Source organism: Chlorocebus sabaeus, chromosome 7 (assembly GCF_047675955.1).
Source record: "Chlorocebus sabaeus isolate Y175 chromosome 7, mChlSab1.0.hap1, whole genome shotgun sequence".
Classification (NCBI taxonomy): domain Eukaryota; kingdom Metazoa; phylum Chordata; class Mammalia; order Primates; family Cercopithecidae; genus Chlorocebus; species Chlorocebus sabaeus.
The window spans coordinates 24,652,066-24,676,758 of NC_132910.1; the positions used below are offsets into that span (position 1 = coordinate 24,652,066).

The following is a 24,693-nucleotide window of genomic DNA, read 5'->3' on the forward strand; positions in this document are numbered from 1 at the left end:
AAAAAGTAGCATTCAAATGCACATCATCCTCTCCACTTGTAGGGCTTAAAGACGTTTCAAAATGCAAACCCAGGAGTTTTGCCTAGAATGCTTCCTAAAATGTGTCCTGTAGCACATAGGGTCCTCCTGTTCCTTAAAATTTAATTACATTGAGCCCAGTGCTCATCCCACCTATGGGGAGATGAGAGTGAAAAGGGAGCCTGATTAATAATTACACTAAGTCAATAGGCATAGAGCCAGCACTGTTTGGGTAAACTGGTCACTTTATCTTAAACTCAATATATCCAAAACTGAACATGTACTTAGTTACTAAGTCTTTGACTTTATCTCATTCATACCGCTCAGCTTTATCCAGCCCACTTATTTGACAGTATTATTGCGAAAACTTCCTAACTGGTCTCCTTATCATAGTCTTATCCCCTTTTGAAACAAAAGAGACAGTTTCAAAATACAAATATGATTTTTATTAGCTCCCTTTTCTTGTCCATAATAGCCCCAGAAGGAGGAATAAAGTCCATTTAAAAAGTCTTTGAGAGGTGGCCCTTGCCAACTTTGCCAGGAATTCCCAATATCTAGTATGTTCTACTATTAAACTTTGTGCCTCTTTGAAACTGCATTTTCTCTCATTCTTTAAGTGTGCATTGTTCTCCCTTACCAGTTGGCTTTTCCACTGCCTTTTACATTTTCCTGGAACACTATATCCTCCCTCTTTATTTGACTCACCTCTAATTTTCTTTCAGATCTCCACTAAGATGTTACTTCCTCTAGAAAGCCTGACCTGACCCCTCTAAAGAGGCCCGGAGTTCCTCTTTTCATTCTACTTATCACAGCATCCATCACACCATGTTGTGATTACTGATATAATCGTCTGTTTCTCTGATTAGGCAGTAAGCTCAACAAGAGCTAGATGGTGCCTGTCTCTTGTTGCTCATTATTCCCATCCAAAAACAGTGCCTGGAATGCAGACTTAACATTTTGTTGGACGAATAAATAAAACCCCATCTATCGAGTGCTACTTTGTGCAAGACCCGGTTCTGAGGCAATTATATTTATTGATGTATTTAATTCTCATTTAACCACGAAGGAGGTACTATCACATCCTCATTTTATAGATGATAAAGATAAAGCCCAGAGAAATTAATTAACTCGCCCAAAGTCATGTAACTAAGTGACAGGGCAAAAATTCAAACTGTTCCCCAACTTTACATGATTAATACTGTGCTATACTGCCTCTCTGATCATATGGCATGGAATGGCAGACATCTGCTCCGTAAGGCAGAATATGGAAGGAGATTGGAGGACGACACAAATGCAGCATAATATCAGAGGAAAAGTCCAAATAGGACCTGGACTGATAGAAAAGTTGTTACTCCTGGTGTAGTCTCATCGACATCTTGATGAACTGGTGGCTGACACAACACACATTGGCTTGATGTGTACATATTATTTGTAGTTATGTGTCTATTTTTATATATATATATATATTTGTAATATTGAAATAGTCATAATTTAGTAAACGCCTACAGTTTGCCAGGCATTTTTACATTTGTCCCCTCTAATCTTTTGATGAGATGATCAGATTGGATTACTTGGCCTTGAAGATTATATATCTATATCTATATCTATATCTATATCTATATCTATATCTATATATATCAGAAAACCTGAAATATGTTTTGTAAAGTTATAAAGGTTTCAGATGTTATGGAATCTGGGATTTGCCAAATGTAACCCCTTGCTCTATGTTAAACCCATGGTTGGAGCAAATTCTCATATTATTCATTCAGCAAATGTTGCTGAGTCCTGACTATGAACCAGGCACTGTGAAAGGCTTTAGGAGATTTTGCCCATGCTTGGGCAAGCTTATGTAGTTTGCTTCATAAAACTCCATTTCAGTTCTTCATAACTAACACTTTGTGACTATTGTTTTTCAGGTATTCCTTCCTAATAAATACTTTGGCTTTCATGTATTTGAGTAAAGTCCCCCTTGAGGAGGAGTAGAAGAACTGCACTTTGTAAATACTATCCTGGAATCCAAAGGGATAGACAAGGATGGTGCTACCTCTTCCTGGAGAGTACGTGAGCAAGGCCTGTTTTGTTAACTTGTTCCTTAGGGGACAAAACCTAGGAGAGCCACACATAACAGAAAATGAGAAAAACCTAAGAAATGAATGGGAATTTTACTCGATTAGCATGGAAGACCTTGTTTATACTATGATAAATGTTTGTATTTGCTGGAAGTGCTACTGGTGGTAAACCCTTTTTGTTTAAATGTGTGCCCTAGTAGCTTGCAGTATGATCTATCTTTTGAGTACTGTACTTACCTTATTTAAAAATTTATGTTTAAAATTGCATACTGCTCTTTCACTGAAGAAGTTTTGAGAGAGAGATAGAATTAAATTCACTTACCTTACCATCTAGAGAAACCCAATGTTAAAACTTTGCTGTCCGTTATTTCTTTTATTCAACACTTTTTTTAGAGGGTGGGAGGAGTAAAGAGGAGGTACAAAGATACACAAATGAGACCCCTCTCTATATATTGTTTTGTCCTGTTTTTCAGTTAGCAATATATTATGAGCACATTTCCATTTCATTAAATATTCTTCCACAAAGTTATTTTGATGGCTGTATATCATCTTACTTTATGGATGTACCATAGTAATTTATTTCCTGGTGTGGGTCATTTGGTTTTATAATCTTACCTTTAGAATAATGAAACACCTGTGAAGCTTTAGAAAATACTGGTGCCTGGGTCCCAACTCCACAGATTCTGATTTAACTGGTCTGGGTTACAGACTAGGCACTGGGAATTCAAAAAGTTCCCCCAGTGATTCTAATGTGTAACCAAGATTGGGAACCCTCATAGACATGGATGATAGGAGGTGAACCACTATTAGCATCCATCATTTAGTATTAACATCATCATCTTGAGTTGCTAAGTGAATGGTGCAGCTGACCCACTTCATAAAGACACATGTGCAAATAAAATTGTTATAGGACTTGGTTTATTAGGGCTTGTGCTCTAAGTTTTCTATGTTAAGTCATACATCACATACTAAATACTTTAAAATGTACCTTATTGACATACATATTAAGTGAAAAGTGTTTTTGAGCTAAACAATGACAGCATAATTATCAAGCAATGATAATTTGAAATGAATTTATTATTCTGCAACTTAGGGACAAATCATCTCTTTGAATTATCTGTAGCTTGAGAATATTTGTTATATTTGCAAAATGAAGAGTCTGAATTGGTCAGACCATGTCTTGTGTGCCTGGCATATAATAGACATTTGATAGTTTTAAAGAATTAATGTATTAGATGAATTGCATACCAAATCTGATGTCTTTTCTTTATGGCTTCATTAACTTCTTAATTTGAGAGGAATTAATTAATCTGCAACTTAGGGACAAGTCATCTCTTTGAATATTCTGTACTTTGAGAAGAATATTTGTTATATTTGCAAAATAAAATAAGCTTGCAATTTTTTTTTTCTGCCCCAAAGAGGTCTGTGTCCTTGAACATAAAATACAAATAAGTGCTATGCTGTTAATTATTGGCAAATGTCCCATTTTCAACCTAAGGAAATACCATAAAGTAACAGATATACCAACAAAAAGTTACTAGTTAACAGGCATTGCCTGAAAATAGTATAAAAGAATTTCAGCATGATTTTCCATATTCTGCTTCCACCACTGCCAATAACAAAATAACTAGCAACCATGAAGTGGGTGGAATCAATTTTTTTAATTTTCCTACTAAATTTTACTGAATCCAGAACTCTGCATAGAAATGAATATGGAATAGGTGAGATATTTTGTGTTTCTCTTGTCTTTATACCAAAATTTTTAAAATTATAAAATTTGCATTTATTCATTTGCCTTGATTTATTTATCATGTTTATTATTCCACATGGAGAAAAAATATTTAACTGGTGGATACAGTTAAATGAAAGATAAACTTGTAACTTTACAAGAGGTTTACAAAATTATAGCAGTGTTTAATGTGACAAATGAATGGTTTGTATGTCTCATGTTGAATTAATTTTTACACATTTATTTAATTGGTATGCATATTAACTTTGAAAAATTATATATATACCTATAGGTACCTATATGTGAATGTAAATAAAATTTTATATGTGAAGAAGCCAGAATTGTGCTCCTTCACATAGAAAACTCCCTCAGACTAGTAAAATAAGTAACATCTTTATTTTTAATACAGAAAATAGGTCACTATTTGATAGTCTGAAGAAGAAACACTGTGACTGGGATGTGAATGGCAAACTGTAATATAACTATGTTCAAAAGAATGCCTGAAATATATTTTTAACCATTTAACTTTCAGGACAATTACAGCACTAGAGTACAGGGAAAAACCAAACAACTGGAAGACAAAATCTGGATTTTAGTGATAGGTCTACTATAAATTATGCCTGTTAACTTCATTCCTTAGTTTCCCAGTTTTCTCAAGTATAAAATTAAGATGCTTAGGTTATCCCTAATGTTTCTTTTAGTTCTGAAACTGTACAGTTCTAACTGAAATACAAACCTTCATATGTAACAATGATTACTTTCCTGGTTGCAGTTGAAAACACGTTTCATAAAGTTTATTTTACTTTCCAGCTTCCATATTGGATTCTTACCAATGTACTGCAGAGATAAATTTACCTGACCTGTAAGTTTTGCTTATATAAATCTACTTTAAATGTGTAAAGCAAGGATAAGTAAATACTTAAACAAAATTGGGTAGCCCTGTGAGTTCTTAAAAGCACAAAAGCAATTTGGACAATTTCAAGAAAAGTTACTCATACTGAACATCAACTTGATGTTGAAGATGTTAAACTGTTGACTAATGTCTTAGACATTAACTTCTCGATTCCTTGAAATCCCATAAGGCAAACAAAATCAGATTTCAGAAACTGAAGATTAGTGTCTGATCAGTGACAGCCACATACTAATTCAGGAATTTTTCTCATCAGTATCAACAGGGTGATATTATAACGTTTTCTTTTCTGTATACTATTTAAATCTTAGCAGCAAACCATAGGTGATAAAATATTCTATTTTCTGTTATTTGTGGAGAGTATGTTAGTCTCTTGGATGTCTTTCCATCCCACATTTTAAAAATTTCTAACAAAGAATTTAAAGTAGTGTGTTGCTGTTACTCCTTGGACATCCAAACCTGCATAAGGACTGCTTTGAGTCAATCCATGAGCACTGTAGTCTTGAGTTTTAGACCTTGCTCATACTGGGAGTAGATACTGTTAGAGGTCTGTCTAATTACCTTTTTTTTTTTTTTTTTTTTGCTTAAATTTAAAAGTAACCGTAAGGAATATAGATACCCTCAATTATGGGTGCATTGCAGTAGATGGATGGTCACAGAAGGAGGAACCACTCTTATGGGAAATCCACTTATTTTAGCCTTTAACATCTATATGTATATTTATGGGAAAAGAAAACAAGAAAAAGACTGAAGTTTCTTCTCGGATGACTAGAAGCTAATTTTACAAATGAAATGTCTAAACAGAGTACAACATAAATAGAAAAGAAAACAAACCAAACAAGCAAAAAACTATACTTGAGAAAAATAAGCTTGCTACACGTCCGTTCCTTAAGGATTCACGTGTATTTTTGTTTCAGGGCTACCATATTTTTTGCTCAGTTTGTTCAAGAAGCTACTTACAAGGAAGTAAGCAAAATGGTGAAAGATGTATTGACTGCAGTTGAGAAACCCACTGGAGATGAACAGTCTGCAGGGTGTTTAGAAAACCAGGTGAGTGAATAATTTCAAAAAAGCATTGTGATATTTGACTAAAATTTAGCATGCTGAAGAGAAGATACAAAAATAGCAATGAAAAATGCATTTAAATATTTGAAGAGCTATTGTATGAAAGAGGGATTAGGTTAATTCTGAATTGCTAAAGAGAGCGGAAGAGAACAATAGGTAGCTATTGTAAAGAGACCATATAAATATGATGACTAAGAGCTAAGGTTCTGAAATAAAATTATCTTGATGACTATGGGCGTATTAACTTTTTTGAGCTTTGGTTTTCTTATCTATAAAACAAGGGATGACAATAGCTCCCATTTCAGAGTTAGCATGGAAATTGATATAACAATAATAGTAACTAACTTTTATTATACACACAATGTGACTGGCATTATTCTAGGAAGCATAATGTGTACATTGATAATAAAAATATTTTACGACATAGGGGATAGATTGCACTGACGAATCAGAATGGTTGTCCAGGAGTCAAGAGATGCTGGCTGGGGCTTCTGGGCAGGATATCAGCTTTGCTTACCTATATTCATTTATTAAACATTTAAAATAATCCTTGAAGATAGATGCTAATCTTCCAGTTGAGGAAGTTGAGGTGCAGAGAATTTAAATGACTTTCTTAAGGGAACCACCAAATGGCAGAGCCAGGATTTGAACTAGACCATCTGGCTTGAAATTGACAGTCTTAGTAGCTTCGTTACACTATAAGTATAGTGAATATAAGATGCATAGCACATCGTTAGGGTTGCCAGGGTCAGCAAACAACAACAAAACATAATACCCAGTTCAATTTGAATTTTAGATAAACACTAAATACTTTTCTTAGTATAAGGATATTTCAATGTAGAAACTCAACAATAATATTTATTATTATTTATTTTATCTTAACAAAGAAACAAACTTTATAGTGATTAGAACTCTCCAATTATAAACCAACATGCCCAGAGAATACTCTATTATGGTGGGATTAATTAGGTGGCCGAAAGACAATGTACTTGGAATATCATAGAAGAGATACCCTTTTAAATATATGGTTTAAGTACTTTCCAATTTTGAAATTTATGATTTGACAAAAATTTCTGTTTTGCATCTCTATTTTTGTCTTGTTGTGATAATCTTCTCAAAATGTGCATAAAAACACAAAATACATTATCTATTGCAACTTTACATCTAATTAGAGGTTCAAGGTAATGTTACAGATTGCAGATTTATTCTTGTAAATTTAAAGGTCTACCTTTTAAATGAGGATTGGGAATTAGAAATCTTATGTAAGCTTTCCAGGATTCTCTAAATATTACTGTAGCAGCTATAAAAGCTACATAAAAGTTTCCTCAGATTCACGAAACACATGCATTCCTCGAGACTTTCTGTGGAATATTGGTGCTGTCATCTGAGTTTGGTAAGAGTAAGTCACAGACAAGGAAACACATACATTTTAACACATTTTAGCTAAATCTGTAATTATGACCAAGAAAAGTGTTTTTTTAAAAAATCATTTTTCCAGTTTAAAATCCAACCATTATTTCATTTCAAAATCGTTTTTATTTCTAATTAAAAATAATATGTAGTTTTTTATTGCCTTGTAAGGATGGCATGTAAAATGAGCATTGATGTTTGAAATGTGGTATGTGTATATGAATATATATGTATATACCATAATATATACATATGTATTTGCAATTCCAAAAGTTACATCTTTAATGAGAATAATGAAAATATTATTTTGCTCAGTTTCTTTTTTATTTATATTTAAATTTAAAGTTCTGTTGTACATGTGCAGGATGTGCAGGTTCGTTACATAGGTAAACACGTGTCATGGTGGTTTGCTGCACCTACCAACCCATCACCTGGGTATTACGCCCAGCATGCATTACCTATTTTTCCTAATGCTCTCCCCCCGTGCACCCCACCCCCTGACAGGCCCCAGTGTGTGTTGTTTCCCTTCCTGTGTCTGTGAAACATGGTTTATATATTTATAAAATCTTATATATCTTAGCCCAAATTTTTGATAACACAAAAAGGAAAAACAAAATAATTCAAAATTGAGAAAGAGAAACAAAATATTGCATGGCTTTTTTCGTTTCGTTGTTTGGAGATTAAAGTTTCATTTTCCATAAGGCAGCAAAGAAATCTATTTCATCAGGCTAAAACAAAATACATTAGAATGTGTACGGAAAAATTTTCAGAATCTATAGTTCTGGTTTTAGACATTAGAAAATGTTTGTGTCTTACAGATTTTTAAAGCAAAGTTAGTGTCTTTCGCTAAACATAAAATATTTCTCATAGCTACCTGCCTTTCTGGAAGAACTCTGCCATGAGAAAGACATTTTGGAAAAGTACGGACTTTCAGACTGCTGCAGCCAAAGCGAAGAGGGAAGACATAACTGTTTTCTTGCACATAAAAAGCCCACTCCAGCATCCATCCCACTTTTCCAAGTTCCAGAACCTGTCACGAGTTGTGAAGCACATGAAGAAGACAGGGAGGCATTCATGAACAGGTAAGGATCCAGTTTAAAGGTAGATGCAAACCTCAGAAACACAGCAATGGCAAGCCTAATTTGGTATTTTTGCAATGTACTCATGTACTCCCAGTAAGAGATATAATGTTTGTTTGGTGTTGTGTCTGCTGAGGTCCCAGGCAAGGTAATTAGGAGAGCAATATTTAGTGTAACTTTGTTTCCATAGCATGCTAGATGTAGTACAGACCACAGGACAGACCTACCAGAGGTTCCATTAGTCCCTTGAGAGATATACACCTTGTTTTCTTCTTCTTTTTTCTTTTTACCCCTTCTACTCTCAATTTTACCTTGTTCAAGAATATATTAGTATTGCACAAAATTGATGCTTTCCAGAGCCATATATTGGTGTTTTGTATTCACCTAATTGCCTAGAAATGAAAGTTAGAGATCCAAGCATGGTCAAGATACATAGACATGGCAAAGGTTTACTGAACACTTAGGATGTTGTGGAAACATGTCTGCTTGCACAGAGGATGGGATTAACAATCACAAACAACCTTTGAAGCCTCCTTCTCCTCTTCCTCTTCATTCTTCTTCTTTCCCCCATTTTGTTGATAGGAAATTGAAGGTAGGAAGGCTAAAACAACTGGCGAAGGGCACACAGCTAGTACATTTGAGCCCATGTTCTCTGTTGGAGAAGCCTGTATGTAACTCTTCAGCACTTCTGCCTTCCATGTTACTTCCTAAACCAGATAAATAGTGAGACTGCCCTTAGAACATCTGTGCTATGGTGACTATCCAGGTGCATAATCTCAATCTGCACTGACAAGGGATACAATGTGCATCTTTCTGTTGTACTTAGCAGAAGTCTGGCTTTGCTGTTCCCTGAAACATATCTGAGTAGGCTTATCGAAAAGGACCTTTTAATAAGAATCATAGTTAGCATGCCTGCCTATTTTCTCCTCATAATAGAATCTGGTACCATCTGTCAGATATTTTTCCCCCCAGCATCTTTAGTGAGGAAACTTTTGACAACATGTGGAAAAAATATGACGATTTTCCCCTTAGAAACACATTAAAGACAAAGTCAAATGCTTTTGTTGTTGTTATTTGAAGCTTTAAGTAAATCCTAGAGTCCAGTTCCAAGCGGTAGTAGTCCTATTTTTAGGTGTTTATGAAACTTCCAGCTCTATTTTATTTCACAGATTCATTTATGAGATAGCAAGAAGGCATCCCTTCCTGTATTCACCTACAATTCTTCTTTTGGCTGCTCGCTATGACAAAATAATTCCATCTTGCTGCAAAGCTGAAAATGCAGTTGAATGCTTCCAAACAAAGGTATCATATTTGTGTGGATATCTGAACCAGTACTGTAGTCTGACTATGACTCATTAAAAAAAAACAAAGTTAAAAATGAAAATGTGCTTAATGTGGAGAGTATCATTTTTGGAATAGAGAAATAGTTCAGCAATCTGATATTCTTCGTGTGAACAAAACTGGATTTGCTGGTTTTTATTATCTATTCATTAAGTCAACAATAATTTTATTATTAGGGAAGTGAGTTTGATGGGATAAAGAAGGAAAGACAGAAAGAGAGAAAGGGAAAGAGAGGCTGCTATAAGTGGGAGCGAGTAAGTGAAAGAAAACAGAGAAAAGGAGAAGCAGAGGAGAGAGAAAAAATAAAGGACAAGTATGATAAATGCTTTATACTCACTGTTTTTTTAATCCTTAGAACAAATTTGAGGTTTAAGTATTTTTGTCCTTTAACAAACTAGGAAAGAAGTTTAGAGAAGAAAATATTTTTTTAGGTTTAGAGAGGTAGAATAATATCCACCATTAACTACTTGCCTCCAGCAGTCCTACAACAAAAATTTCTTGAGAACTGTGACTACTCTTAGTGTCAAGCTGTGATACAATCATATTTTTTGTAACTGAGAAGACATTTAAGAAATTAGCAGGCTTCAATTTGTCTTTAAGCTGTTTAAAAGTACAGTTTTTCATTGTTGATCCCCAATATAAAAGTTATGTTTTTGTTTCAAGGTATTTTGAGTAAATTTGTCTGGCACAGATGCATATAAACTAACCTTAAAGAATAAATGAGTCAATAATATTCTGACATAATGTATGACATTTATAATTTTTAGTAAAAAACATATTTTATGGAATTGCATTTTACCTATACTAGTTGTTTTTCTAAATATTAGAGCTCGTAAAGAAAATATTAGTATATGCTTTCATGACATCTTGTTTCTTCTACATCTAGGCAGCATCAATTACAAAAGAATTAAGAGAAAGCAGCTTGTTGAATCAACATGCATGTGCAGTAATGAAAAATTTTGGGACCCGAACTTTCCACGCCATGTAAGTTCAAGCTTTATCTAGGGAAGAGGGTGAGAGCTATAGAACTACCCTTTTGCAATTTGGGTTCGTTTTTCTAATTGTTGCTGTTTTAGAGAATGAAGACCCCTTTGAGACCCCTTTGATGAGGGCCAATGGGATTAGAACCATGAACTCGTAGGATCAGAAGGAAGCCAATGGATAAGTCAATTTAACACTTACTAAAGCCTAGCTGAGATAATAAATGAAAAAGACTTTTATAGTTTGTGTTATTTACCTGCTCTTTAAGACACTTTAAGTTCTGGTCTGCAATCAAATTATACTTCATTACTAGACCATATTTTTCTAGCCCTTCTACAAAATAAGTCAGCCTTCACTGAGTATCATTTAAAACTTTTGCCTTAACAAGAAATTCTTTACATTAATTGTGTTTCTTAACTTTCTATAAGGGTCTTTATAGCATTTATTGCTTCCCATAAAAATATTCCCTTGAGGCAATAATATTAGAATCTAGTGTCAGGAGAAAAGAACATTTTAAATTATATAACTGATTTAAAGTACTCATCAACTCTTTTATGATGAAACATTTCTAGTATATGAAAATATCTGAGCTGCTAATCGAATAGTAGTAAGTATATATATTCAGAGTTTAGTTGATTGCTGTTTGGTTAAATAACACTTTAAAACGTATTGTAGACAATGGAAATCTATAATGAAGTTTTTATTAATGGAATTAATTCTAAAGACTGAAATTTCTTCCTGTAAGAAGTCAGATTTATGCCTTAACTACCCTCCAACTCAATTAGAAATTGAAAGATTAATTTATTACCTACTTCATTTAAATTTATCTTAGTAATAAAATAGAAATTGAGATAGTATTATAATAACCTTATCATTTGCTATCCATAGTGAAAGCTAAGTGGTGTAAATTCATAGAGTAGATCCATCTTTATCAGAAGCAGGAATAACACTATCTTCTCTAGGAACAGTGGTTTTACAAAGACAACTCTTAAAATTTAATGAAATATGCAGAGGAAACCAGAATTTTTATTTCTTACTTCTTTTTTGGCCACATTACTCTCTTGGCACAATGGTATGCCTGAAATGTTTAATCTGCTCCACTTTCTTGTCCCATTTCATTGATTTGCACATACGCCTCCTTTCCTGGATTCTCAGAAGTATTTTTTACCCCAGTAAAAAATGGTTCTCATTTCCATGGAGTTTTCCATTTCTTAATTGTTTATTCTTTTAAAGTTTTCTGTCCACTCAATACAAATGCTCAGCATCTGAGTAGAATGGCAAAAAGAATTTACCTTAATTTTTAAGACATGTTTTAGGAAGAGATAAATTACTTCTAAACCATTTGTGAGGCCAGGTCACAGTTTACAGAGCTACCACCTTGAAAGACACAGCTGGAATCAAGCCTTACAACATGTTTCCTCTTCTTTTTAAACAACAAGGGAATTTCACTTGTTTCTCTTTGAAACTTCTACTGTAGTAATACTCTGTAAATTCTATTTTGTTTTGACAGATAACGAAGAAATTAATTTCTAATTTCTTTGTTTTTTTCCTAGAACTGTTACTAAACTGAGTCAGAAGTTTACCAAAGTTAATTTTACTGAAATCCAGAAATTAGTCCTGGATGTGGCCCACGTGCATGAGCACTGCTGCAGAGGAGACGTGCTGGATTGTCTGCAGGATGGGGTGAAGAGTCTTACTTCTTAAAAAAGATAATTTTCACTCCCTTTTCTTTCTTTTTGTCTCATTCTAAAAGGGAGAAGGTTGTCTGACTTGAATTGGTTACAGGGTATGGAAGCTAGGTGACTCCGTAAATTTGTAGACTTGTTGGTAGTAAAACTTAAGCCATCTTTTGTTGATCCTGGTTTTCATTTTAGCTATACCCCCTTTTGTGAAACCAAGGACCATCTGTTTCTTACTTCTAAAAAACTATGAGAACTTCTCAGAAGGATTCTACACAGTGTCTTAGAGGACAGGAGGAAACTAAGTTTTAATGTATTTGTTTTTTCATTCATTTATTCTTTCATTTGATGAATAAATATATGTTAAATACTTTCTATCTGATTGCCACTGTGACAGACACTTGCTATACAAGCACAGGCTGACCTCGAGGAATTCACAGTCTGATAGGAGAGATAAGACAGTGACCTCCTTGGAGTTAGGGACTGCCTTGGTTTACTGTTGTCTCCATAGCACAATGCCTGGCACATGGAAGGCATTCTATAATAGTTCATTAAATGAACAAATACAATAAAAATAGCACAAGAAACTGTTCTACAAGATAAAAAGCTAGCCATGCCAAAGAGAAGTGTGAATAAAGGGGTCTCAGCGAATTAGAAAACAACGTTTAAAAAACCCAGTAACAGTTTCCTGAGTGTGCTCTAGTCAGTGGTGACTTAAGCAGTGTGGCATTGGCTTATTTTGGCTAACCCTAGACTTTCTAGATATTACAAGAGAAGCTTGTTGACCCCCAGATTACTCTCTCTCTATGGGCCCCAGGACACACCAAAGAGATTAAAATCCAAGGGGCTTAAAAATTACTGCTCATAGGTACTCAAATGGCTTGATAACCAGCACAGGACTATGGTTTCCAGAAGGCTGAAAGTGAAGATAAAATGCTCATTTCAGCCTACTCCGATGACAATTCAGCTGAGATGCTTGAAGTCAGCAAGAAGCTGAGGCTGCAGGGGAGACCTGAGAGTGACAGTCCCTGAGGAGTTGGGGAAGAAGTGGGAGGAGGCAGTCTGACAGGCAACTGTACTACTTTACTTGTTTTTCTTCTAGAGGTATCTACCTGCATACTAGGAAAACCAACAAGAAATACTTTGTTTTTCTTTGAGCTCTGTTTTCCCATTTTGAACTGACCATGTTACTGTTTCTCATAGTCATTTTTTAAAAGTTAGTTTTTTCAATTTTTGGAGCTCATAACCACCCTTTTCCTTTAAAGTGGAAACATTAATTTCAGTATAATATATAGGGTGGATTTTGATAGCTGAACAATGGGTTCTAATTGTCTTTGCTGAGAATGTGCAGAATTGTCAGTCCCATGATAGGTATATATAAGCTCTGCCTCTCTCTGGCCACTTACTTGCACTGCCGTTTTATCTATAGACTGCCCTCTGAAGGTCATAGTCAGTCACTGCAGTATGTTCTGATGATGATTATCATTCTTACGGAATTTCTCATGGAGCAGAAAGTTTGCTCTCCATGTTATGACATCAGTTGCAAGCGTTGTTTAGTGGCAAATTTGAATGCTAATAGAAATATATACAGCTATATGCATCCCATTTTATTTGAGTACATTTCCCTCTTATTTGTAAAAGTTTTTAATTAAAATAACATAGGGTTTAGCTTATAACTATGGAAAGAAGAATTGAACAAACAGGTAAGTGGAAAGGAATGAGAAAACCCAAAAGTGGGGAGAAAGCAGTAAAACGGGAGACAAGTTAAAATGTCTTTTTTCTTCTTCTTTCCTTCCTCCTTCCCCCCTCCCTCTCTACTTCCCTTTCCCCTTCCTTCTTTCCTGGACTTTTTTCCTTCTTTCCTTGTTCCCTTCTCCCTCCCTCTCTTCCCTTTCTTCCTTTTTCTGAAGCTGACTTTGAGATCCTTTATTAAAGAATAAACCTTTAAAACTTATACTTTATTTTCCCTGTTGCAGGAAAAAATTATGTCCTACATATGTTCTCAACAAGACACTCTGTCAAACAAAATAACAGAATGCTGCAAACTGACCACACTGGAACGTGGTCAATGTATAATTCATGCAGAAAATGATGAAAAACCTGAAGGTCTATCTCCAAATCTAAACAGGTTTTTAGGAGATAGAGATTTTAACCAATTTTCTTCAGGGGAAAAAAATATCTTCTTGGCAAGGTAACACACTCTGTAAATGTATGTTCATACAAGTAAAAATGATTATGTGGCTGACAGATTTGTGTTGTTGAAATGGAGAGTGATGGTTATGGTTTTTGAGTTCAATATGTGAAGATATTTGGCTAGAATGTTCTGAGCCAAAATAGATTTAAGTAGATAACTAGGGAATAAGTAATGGAATTTGGTGTATAATGGTGAAGCTTTCACCATTGTGACTCATTAACTGCTTTGCTTATGAAGCTGGATTTTATTTCACGTCAATTTCTCTGGAACCAGAAGCATTGTCATCCTGTAAAGATTACTCATATCAAGGCTGCCATTGAACTTTCAAATAGGATATGGATATTTTCGTAATAGGAAGAGTTCATGATTAAGAATGTACTCTTGCTACGCATGTTAAAGAAAAACTTTTCTCCAAAAGATAACACAATAGATAATGCTAGATAGAAGACCTTTTATAGGAACAGTTTATTGGCTATGTATTAAATACATGTTTTACATTTTTTAAGAAAATCAAAACATGTTTAGAGTCATTTGCAGTACATCAGTTTGTTTTAATACAAATGATAGGTCACGTTCTCACTCTATTTGCCTTTAAGGGAAGCAAGCAATCAAGTTAATGTTTTCTTTTGTTGTATAGTATGTAACTATGGACACTACTAGAGGAGGGATTTGTGCAGCACTTAGGACATTACACTTGATAATTTCCCAGGGTCTTTCTAGATTTAAGAGTCTGATTCTAATGTAGTAATAAAAGTAATGGCCCAATTTTCATTTTACTATTGCCTGAAGATATTAGTCTACTGTTGCATTAAAATTAAACATTCACACATTGTTTGCACTGCTAAATAAAATTATGTAAGCTAGAATAAAGTTCAGATTTAAGAGGCACATAGTGACAACTTATTGGTGACAGAACTAATCCTATAAGCTGGGAATACCATTAGTAAAGTCAAGAATTATCTTGAAGTTTACACATCCATGCACATCTAAAGCTAATTGTATAATAGAAGCAGTTCTTCAGTTGCAAAGGTTCTTTGCAGTAGAATTTTCTCAGCCAGGAATGATCTTTCCCCAGATACCTGTATGGCTTCCTTCACTCAGCTGATCTCTGTTCTGATATCAGCTGCCTAGAGAGACTTTCCTTGACCACACACAAAGTTAGTGGCCTCTCCACCTTGGGTATCAACCCTTTTCCTCTTTTTCATCTTTATTTATTTTCATTGATTTATCACTAACTGAAATGAGATGGCCTATTTTTTGTTTGGTTGTTCTGCCTCCCTATAATGTGTGCTTTTCAGAGGGCAGGTATTTATCTTACACATCATTGAGTCCATCTGCTTAAAGCAATGCTAGCAGAGAGTAAACACTGGAAAAATATCTGTTGAATAAATGAATATAAAGTCCATAATTGAAAAGTCAAATTGAGAGATGCAAGAGAAAACAAAAAACCATTTTACAGGACAATTTGAAGGATCACAGTCTTCATTAACAGTTTTGCCATTCATATAATTCAAATCATATTTGATTTTCAGGTTTATTTATTTGAATTTAACTTCCATATGCCATATTATACAGGAATAACTAGAGAAGTGAGGGCTCCTTTTGTCTCTTAGTTCCAATAACTTGAAATATTTTTCTCCACATATTTCAGTTTTGTTCATGAATATTCAAGAAGACATCCTCAGCTTGCTGTCTCAGTAATTCTAAGAGTTGCTAAAGGATACCAGGAGTTATTGGAGAAGTGTTTCCAGACAGAAAACCCTCTTGAATGCCAAGATAAAGGGGTAAGTTTCTCTAGAATTTTAGGGGAGTGTGAAAAACTGGATTGATGTCATCTGTTAAAAATGCTGTTGGTTTGAAAGTCTCTAGTTGTTAACTAGTTGTTAGCCAGTTGTATCTATTAACTAGTTGTCTAGATATTAAACTGTTATTAACTAGCAGTCAGCAGCTAGTGGTTTGCTTTAGAAATAAAAATGTTAATCGCTTCTCGGCCTTTTGGCTAAGATCAAGTGTATAAATAAAAATGTTAACCAAAAGTTCTATGATCCACAAATAAAGGTAGTATTCATTATTCATTTTTGGATAACTTTAGAAAGGCAAGAATTTGGTACAGAAAGAACTGTGATCATTTATCCAAAGATTGAGTTTTGCCACTAAATGATTTTGTGATTCATAAAGTTTTAAATTTAATCTCCCCAAATCCATTTTCTTTAATTATCAAAATTTACACTTTACCATCTTTAATAATAACAAATCTCTGATTGGTTTTATAATAGTATATAATACTGATCAACTTTTATATACGAAGTTATGCATCCAAGAAGAGAAAAATGTATATGTAATAATTCTTCATTTTCAGGAAGAAGAATTACAGAAATATATCCAGGAGAGCCAAGCATTGGCAAAGCGAAGCTGCGGCCTCTTCCAGAAACTAGGAGAATATTACTTACAAAATGCGTATGTTTTTGTAAATAGTATTTTTAGTGGATTAAAATTATTAACAGACAAGGGAAATATAAATTCAAATTAGCAACTCCATAGCTACTCTAATTTCAGTTCCTATTTCAGAGTGGAAGTCAGTGTAATCTGATTATCCAATATTCTGGAAGAGAATGTAGCCTTCCCCATTCTCCTCCTTTGGAAGCAACAAGGATGACTTGTGAGGTCTGATCTGTGGTATTGACTTTAAGTTCCCCATACTGTGCAAATTTTTGCAGTAAAGATATCCATTCTGTCACAGTCTGTCCTAGTTAAAGCACCAAAAGATCACAGTTAAAAATCAATGAAGCTCTGAGGTTTGGAATACGAGTCAGCCTTCTGCCTGGAGTTCGCTTTTTCATTGTGATGTGCTTTTATAATAGGAGTACAGGGAGTGGTTGTTAGAGTAAATGCATCTCAAAAGTTGGTTCAAATACGATGTAGATGAAACAAATGAGCTGACCTCATGTCTTCTGACATGAGAGAAGAGAGTCTGTGAGAAGAAGCAAGGTGGCTGAAAACTCGTGAATGGCTCAGCAGGACTTAGTAGAAAAAAATGCTTCTTTCAGATTTCTCGTTGCTTACACAAAGAAAGCCCCTCAGCTGACCTCATCGGAGCTGATGGCCATCACCAGAAAAATGGCAGCCACAGCAGCCACTTGTTGCCAACTCAGTGAGGACAAACTATTGGCCTGTGGTGAGGGAGCGGTGAGTGTCTGCTTGGTTTAGTCCCATCTCATTTCTGCCCTGTTTGACTTGAAATAGCCTCATAATTCCCCTCTAGGGAAGATGGTAAAAACCAATGTAGAGATGGCTTTAGGAGGCTTATTTGATTAGTCACAGTTAGAAGGTGTAAGACTCAGCTCTGGATGGCAGGCATGTGGCCAGGCTTCCTGTTCTTCCAGGATGGCTGGTGGAAGTGCAGCCAGTTTGGTCAACAACATCTGAGCCAACTTTATATATCGGAAAGACAGAATGACTAACATGTAGCCCATAATTCATAACTTAATTCATAATTTGTAACGTCAACTCACAATTTCTGCTTTTTGTTCATATATTTACTTTGATGTTTTAAAAAACTTTATCTTTGAATGATTAAGATTAGTCATGCTATTTTAGCCATACTTACATTTTTACCTTTTGTAGTATAATGTTATTATTGTGACATTAAGAATAATTTGTTCCCTTTGACAGGGTATAGGGTACAGCACAGGGTATCATGTTCTGAATAGTAAAATGACTTTCTAGTCAGTAATGCCAATATTCTTTACTTCCTAATGTCACTAGTGTCATACATAAGATTACAGGATGAATTAAAAATATTTTTCCCATAAAGTCATAATTGCAAATGAAATTGTCTATTTTATCCCTTTTCCTCTTGTTCGTAATGGGGAGTTATTTGCTACTTAGTCTTCATGTAGTAAAATTTTTCCTCAAAGGTTAACAGTAAAAGGAGAATTGCCTGTGATTAAACGTCACCTCAATTGTTTGTTGAATTCCCCCTGTTGGGAGGCTGAAGGAATGCAGGATGGTGTAATGGTTCAGGAGTGTATGTTCCAGAGGCCACCAGCCTACAGCGGCATTCTACTTTCACTACTTTTTAGTTGTATCACAGTGGGAAAGCTACTTATGTCATTAAGTTTGAGATTTTTCATCTGACATTTGAGAATAAAAAGTATACCACCCTCACACGACAGCTGTTTTAAACAAGATAATCTGCGTAACTCACACAGCACTAGTCTGATATATAAAGTGAACACAAAACATATTATTTCTTAATACAAGTTATTAATAGGTGATTAAGAAATATCTCTGAAGTAGGCAAGATAGCAAGATTCTACATTAGAAAAGTCTTAAAAACCTGCAAAATTGGTCCTATTTCTTTTCAGTTAGGATGATATATTAGCTGCAAGTATATATGTGTATATGTATATGAATAAAAGGGGTAAGTTTGTGCTATTCTCACCTTCAGATAGTGATTCTCAAAAGAAAAATGAAAAGTTCTACTAAATACACATGGGAAACATAAAGGTAGAGATATTTTCGTCCTTTAGAAGTGTGTATGTAACTGGAAGCATGTTTTGAATAGCAGACACAAATAGCTAAATGACTATCCTCAACATCACATATAGACTACCTGCTGCTACATGCTAAGGCTTAGCCCAAACAAATGAGTAAATGCTGGAATTTACAATATAGTGTCACATGATCCTATATAGCAAATGTTCCTGTAATATTAATTGCAAATTGCTGGACATTGAAATTATTGCAGCAGTTTTCTGAAAAACTGGACCAACTTCGTGACTAATGCCCAATCTCCTGGCTTTTTTTTCTCATTCTCCTAACCAGGCTGACATTATTATTGGACATTTATGTATCAGACATGAAACGACTCCAGTAAACCCTGGTGTTGGCCAGTGCTGCACTTCTTCATATGCCAACAGGAGGCCATGCTTCAGCAGCTTGGTGGTGGATGAAACATATGTCCCTCCTGCATTCTCAGATGCCAAGTTCATTTTCCATAAGGATCTGTGTCAAGCTCAGGGTGTAGCACTGCAAACGATGAAACAAGAGTAAGAAACTGTTACTTGCTAGCATGGAAAATAATGACAACCCCAAAGAGCAACTGAGACTTCTACCTCTCTCACCTAACACTACTGGGCTCACTAACAGAGCATGACTCCCAAAGCACTTAAAATGTCTTTGAAAATAGTTTTGTCTCAGTGTCTTCCCAGCCTCATTGGGGAAGCAGGTCTAGAAAAATTAATGAGGGCAGACAATTTCCTGTTTGTAAAAATAATCTCTGTTGTAACTATTATCGTGATATGTATTTGGGGTTTGAGGAAAAGTGGGCAATCTATTCTGAGGAATTAGAGTGTATCTTTGCAGCAAATTTGGGTACTTCCATTCCAAGCACAGGAATCTTTTTTTTTTTTTTTTCACATTATTTACGCTTTGAAGAGAATAACTATCTTATTTAATTCAACCATGCCGTTTGGGTGTTAAGAAATGACATGTACATTTCAGTTCATTGTGGGAGCTCTTTTGTAATGGTGATGGTCATGCAAGTCAATGGAGCTTATGTTCTTCAAACTCACATGCATTTTAATCCTCACTTGTTTTGTAAATAGTCTTCCTTCATTGGAAAACCCATTCTTCTCTTTTTTCCTTTATCACAGTCTGAGGTATGTTTCAAGGTATGATAAGAATGTTGCCTCTTCTGGCAAGCTTTTCCTATTGCTCTGATCTACTCCCTATTGCTCTGGTCTAAGTCCAACATGAAAGGCTTGCTAAATAAGTGGCGCAGGCAATTAGTGCTGCCAGTGCCTAGATAAGGGTGGGATAACTGCATGGGCAGGATGCAGAGATCTGGGTCTTTGAGTGTGGATAAGACACAGTTAAGAAGAGAGGACAGGAAAGAATATTCTTAGGGGGTGGGAGGAGATTGCCTTCCACTACACATAAGTATGGTCAAGTATGAAATAGTGTTCCATCCATAACCTGCGCAACTCCAGGCCGGTGGAACATATGGCGTTTTTTCACCCTCTGTCTTTCTACTGAAAGTACTAGATGAGGTGTGTGTGGTCAGTCTGGTGATAGGTTGATGGAGTAAGGGTTTAGGCTCTGAGAATTCTCTCCCAGCAAGGCTGTAGAAAAATAGCAGTGCATAACAGACTTCTCTTGTATTTTGTTTTGTTTTAAATCACAGGTTTCTCATTAACCTTGTGAAGCAAAAGCCACAAATAACAGAGGAACAACTTGAGGCTGTCATTGCAGATTTCTCAGGCCTGTTGGAGAAGTGCTGCCAAGGTCAGGAACAGGAAGTCTGCTTTGCTGAAGAGGTACATGCAGCTCATTTCTTACTCAAAATACTTGCTATGGAATTTTCTGTAGTGGATAATGAAAGGAAGACCCTACAAATTTATAACTTTAAAATATTTTCAGAGAGATTTAAATTTCATTGAGAAACAGATTGAAGGATTTTAGAAGATTAAAAAAAATCACATTTTCTTAATATTAGGAAGAATTATAATATTAAAATATATTGATAGCATTAGTAATTTTAATTTATTTCCTAGTAGAGAAACCCATAAAGTGAATGTATAAATAATTGATGGTAATTTAGATTGTTTCTGGCCTAAAATTGATCAATTCAGCTAAATGGATAAAAGGATTTAATAGCAAATTAATTATGCAAACAGAGTATTAGGAGAATATTTGTAGAAAATGTTTTTGAACTCATTTAGAAGCTTGCTTTTGTACATCAACAGAGTAGTACTTAGGAGTTATTTTAATTACATAGTAATTTCAGATGGATAATTAGCTAGATTTTTTTAAACTAGGGAATTCTACCTAACATTTAAAAAAATTACCTTTTTTCAGCTTTATTGAGGCATGATTGACAAATACAAATTATATCTGTTTAGGGTATACATGTGATGTTTTGATATATTTATACATTGTGAAATGATTATCACAATCAAGACAATTGGCTAAATTTTACAAATTTTTAGTTGTATTGCTACATATATTTGAATATAGCAACACTATACTTTAAACAGATATTCTATAACTTAGTCTTTTTGTCAATTTTACCTTTCTTGCCATGTAAAATCCAAAGACAGATGTATTTAGAAATGTAGAGTTTTTCTATAAATAATATAATTAGATGCATTTGAGTATGTGCACTTCTCAGTATATGTGTGTGTTTTTGGTGGGATCAGGTGGGGTGGGACATATATAATCAAATCAGATAAAACTGGTAAAGCAGATTTGATGTAAAGCATTTCTGAAAAACATGACACAAGAAGATTAATGTTCTATAATCTGAGAAGACATTTATTTAGATATAGAGAACATGAACAAATAGTAGCAGTACTTTATCTGCAAACCTTTTAATTTCTAATAACTTGTAATTTGTAGAGGAAGGGAAAGATTGAGTCAGAATAGGCACAGATTTGGAGATTGTTATAGAAACAAACTATTAATATGAATGAATATTGTTTTCTCCCTGGCTTTTACTGTCCTAGATTGTTGGCATCAGAGATGTATTTCTTCATTTTTAACTTAGTTAATCTACAAACCTGTAAATTCACCCCAGATTGTAGAGTGTTAACTGTATGATTGGTATAATAATCCATTTCTTTATCTGATTATGTTTATTCTTAATTTTCAGGGACAAAAACTGATTTCAAAAACTCGTGCTGCTTTGGGAGTTTAAATTACTTCAGGTAACAAAACATTCAGACAAGATTGAATATAATGTTGATTCTCCAGAAGTATCAATCCATAATGAGACAGATCATGAGGATTGCCATTAATTCTCTTAAAAATAAATGGAATTCAAGAAAAAGTTTATTTTAAAAGCACTTGAACAAAATTATGCACACAATGTTAAATTAGTGGCTCAACTATGCAAAATCCTTTTAGGTTATTTAAAAGGCTTCAACAAATGCTATCAGAAGACTTTCCTACGTATCCGATGTTTCTCTGATATAAAATAATAGAACCAGTTACTGACTGCACCTATTAGTTTAATTAATATTTAATATATTTTTGCTCATATTGCAGGGGAGGAGAAGACAAAAGGAGTCTTTCATTTGGTGTGAACTTTTCTCTTTAATTTTAACTGATTTAACACTTTTTGTGAATTAATGAAATGATACTTTTATGTGAGATTTCCTTATCATAGAAATAAAATATCTCCAAATGTTTCCTTTTCCGAGTCTGTTTATTTATGAAAAGTTATAGGTAATTTCTTTAGTTTTGTATACCATTGTCTGAAGCAGATTCTGTTAAAATAGCATTAAGTACTGGTTATTATAGGAGATTAAAGCCATCCAAGGATGGATTTACAGTACTAGATCACTTGGTGAACTGAAAACATGTTCCCAAGTTAAACACTATTTGATGCTGCCAGGGCATTTTGTTCATTAAATGGCCATCACTGAAGTATTCTAACAGATAATCTGGAGATAAGAAAAGAAATTATTATTCTTCTATGGGATCTATGAAAATTTTACAACTACTTTTTTTCTCTATCTTACACAGTTCAGTATTTACAGACATTTTAAAAAATAAATACATTGTAGCTTTGATTGAATATAATTAATATTTTCATAAATTAAATTTTTATTCCACAAATGTTTACTAAGCCCTCACTGAGTACCAGGGTACTCAGTGCTGGGCTGTGCAGACTGTGCTGGGTACAGTCACTGTTCTCCAGTCACTTCAGTAGAGAAGGAAGCAGCACAGTAAGAACGCCTCAGATTATGACCACAAGGAGTTGACAACAAATTGTTGAGGGAACCAAAGGGTGGGTGACATCGGTTCTGACTAGAGAAGGTACCATAAACATTTAAGAAGAGTCTTAGAAAATGAATGAGCATTCATCAGTTCAAGTAAAAGAGAAGTCCATTTTATGAAATGGTACTGGGTATGACAGTATCAGAGGTACTGGGTATGACAAAGCATGATGAATAGTTTTAGAGGAGTACAGGGTAGGTGGGAAGGGTAGAGATGTAGAATGTCAGGCAGGATGTGGAAGCTATGAAGGGCTAAGCCAGACTCTCATGGCTCCATTCTAAAGAGGTTGGACAATATCTTATGAGTAACAGAGGACCAAAGCGATATCTAAGGAGAGATGTGCTGTTAATAATTAGCTTTGAGGAAGATAATCTATGAGATATGGAGAATGGAAAATGGGGCAGGGAAAAGGGTAGAGAGGGGCAAAGTCAGCAAGAGGTGACAAAAAGACCAGTCCACCAGTAGGGAAGCTGTTTATCTTATTAGCTTTGAATAGAAATCTAAATATTACATGCATGCTTGGCCTGTGCTCTGGGAAAAAACAATGGCTTCAGAGCAAATGGCTTCAGAGCAATAAAATGTGCTTTCAGTTCTTTCTTTCTTTTTGAGTTGGAGTCTCACTATGTTGCCCAGCTGGTCTCAAAATCCTGGGCTCAAAAGATCCTCCTATCTTGGCCTCCTGAGTAGCTGGGACTATAGCCACGAACCACTACACCTAGCTCTTTTGGTTATAACTAGATCACTTTCTACTTGACATTTTACTTTCAATTGTACTACAACATCTATGAACTTTGTCTGATTTTGGTGTAATTCTAAAAGGTATTAATTTAAAGATCACAATAAAATAATATCACATTCAGTATAAAAGCATTAAACAGGAAAATATTTTTAAGGGAAAAGCACAATGAAGGTAAAACTGTTAAGATTTATGAATCAAATGATATTTTGTTAAAATATATAAAGAAAAAATGATTGGAGGCACAAGGACAAATTAACACAAGTACAATTGTGATTTTTTTTTTTTTTTTTTTTTTTTGAGACAGAGTCTCGCTCTGTCGTCAGACTGGAGTGCAGTGGTGTGATCTCGGCTCACTGCAAGCTCCGACTCCCTGGTTCAAGTGATTCTCCTGCCTCAGCCTCCTGAGTAGCTGGGATTACAGGCACATGCCACGACGCCCAGCTAATTTTTGTATTTTTAGTAGAGACGGGGTTTCACCACGTTGGCCAGGTTGGCTTCAAACTCCTGACCTCGTGATCCGCTCACTTCTGCCTCCCAAAGTGTTGGGATTACAGGTGTGAGTCACCACGCTCAGCCAAACTGGAGATTTTAAAACATCTTTACCTCATTAACAGAACAAGTTAGGCAAATAACAAATAAAGACTCAGGGGGTTAAACTGCTGTAGTCAAGATTACCAACAACTTTCACACTGCAA

General features: G+C 34.8%; 1 protein-coding gene across 1 annotated transcript; it reads left to right on the forward strand.

The window, feature by feature from the left end:
• Positions 1–3,681: 3,681 nt before the first annotated feature.
• AFP (alpha fetoprotein) lies at positions 3,682–23,065 on the forward strand. Its single transcript, XM_007998863.3, has 15 exons — positions 3,682–3,808; positions 4,627–4,678; positions 5,644–5,776; positions 8,072–8,283; positions 9,450–9,582; positions 10,508–10,605; positions 12,156–12,285; positions 14,258–14,472; positions 16,127–16,259; positions 16,835–16,932; positions 17,523–17,661; positions 19,303–19,526; positions 20,663–20,795; positions 22,130–22,184; positions 22,525–23,065. The coding sequence occupies exons 1-14, from the start codon at positions 3,724–3,726 to the stop codon at positions 22,172–22,174; spliced, it is 1,830 nt and encodes a 609-aa protein (XP_007997054.3). The 5' UTR covers positions 3,682–3,723; the 3' UTR covers positions 22,175–22,184; positions 22,525–23,065.
• The last annotated feature ends 1,628 nt before the right edge of the window (positions 23,066–24,693 follow it).

What these genes read in the sequence shown, in the direction of transcription:
- AFP (XM_007998863.3), top strand. Translation starts at nt 3,724, where the DNA reads ATGAAGTGGGTGGAATCAATTTTTTTAATTTTCCTACTAAATTTTACT. An exon ending in GAGATAAATTTACCTGACCT is followed by an intron (nt 4,679 to 5,643) that starts GTAAGTTTTGCT and finishes TTTTTGTTTCAG; the next exon opens with GGCTACCATATTTTTTGCTC. An exon ending in TGGATTGTCTGCAGGATGGG is followed by an intron (nt 12,286 to 14,257) that starts GTGAAGAGTCTT and finishes TCCCTGTTGCAG; the next exon opens with GAAAAAATTATGTCCTACAT.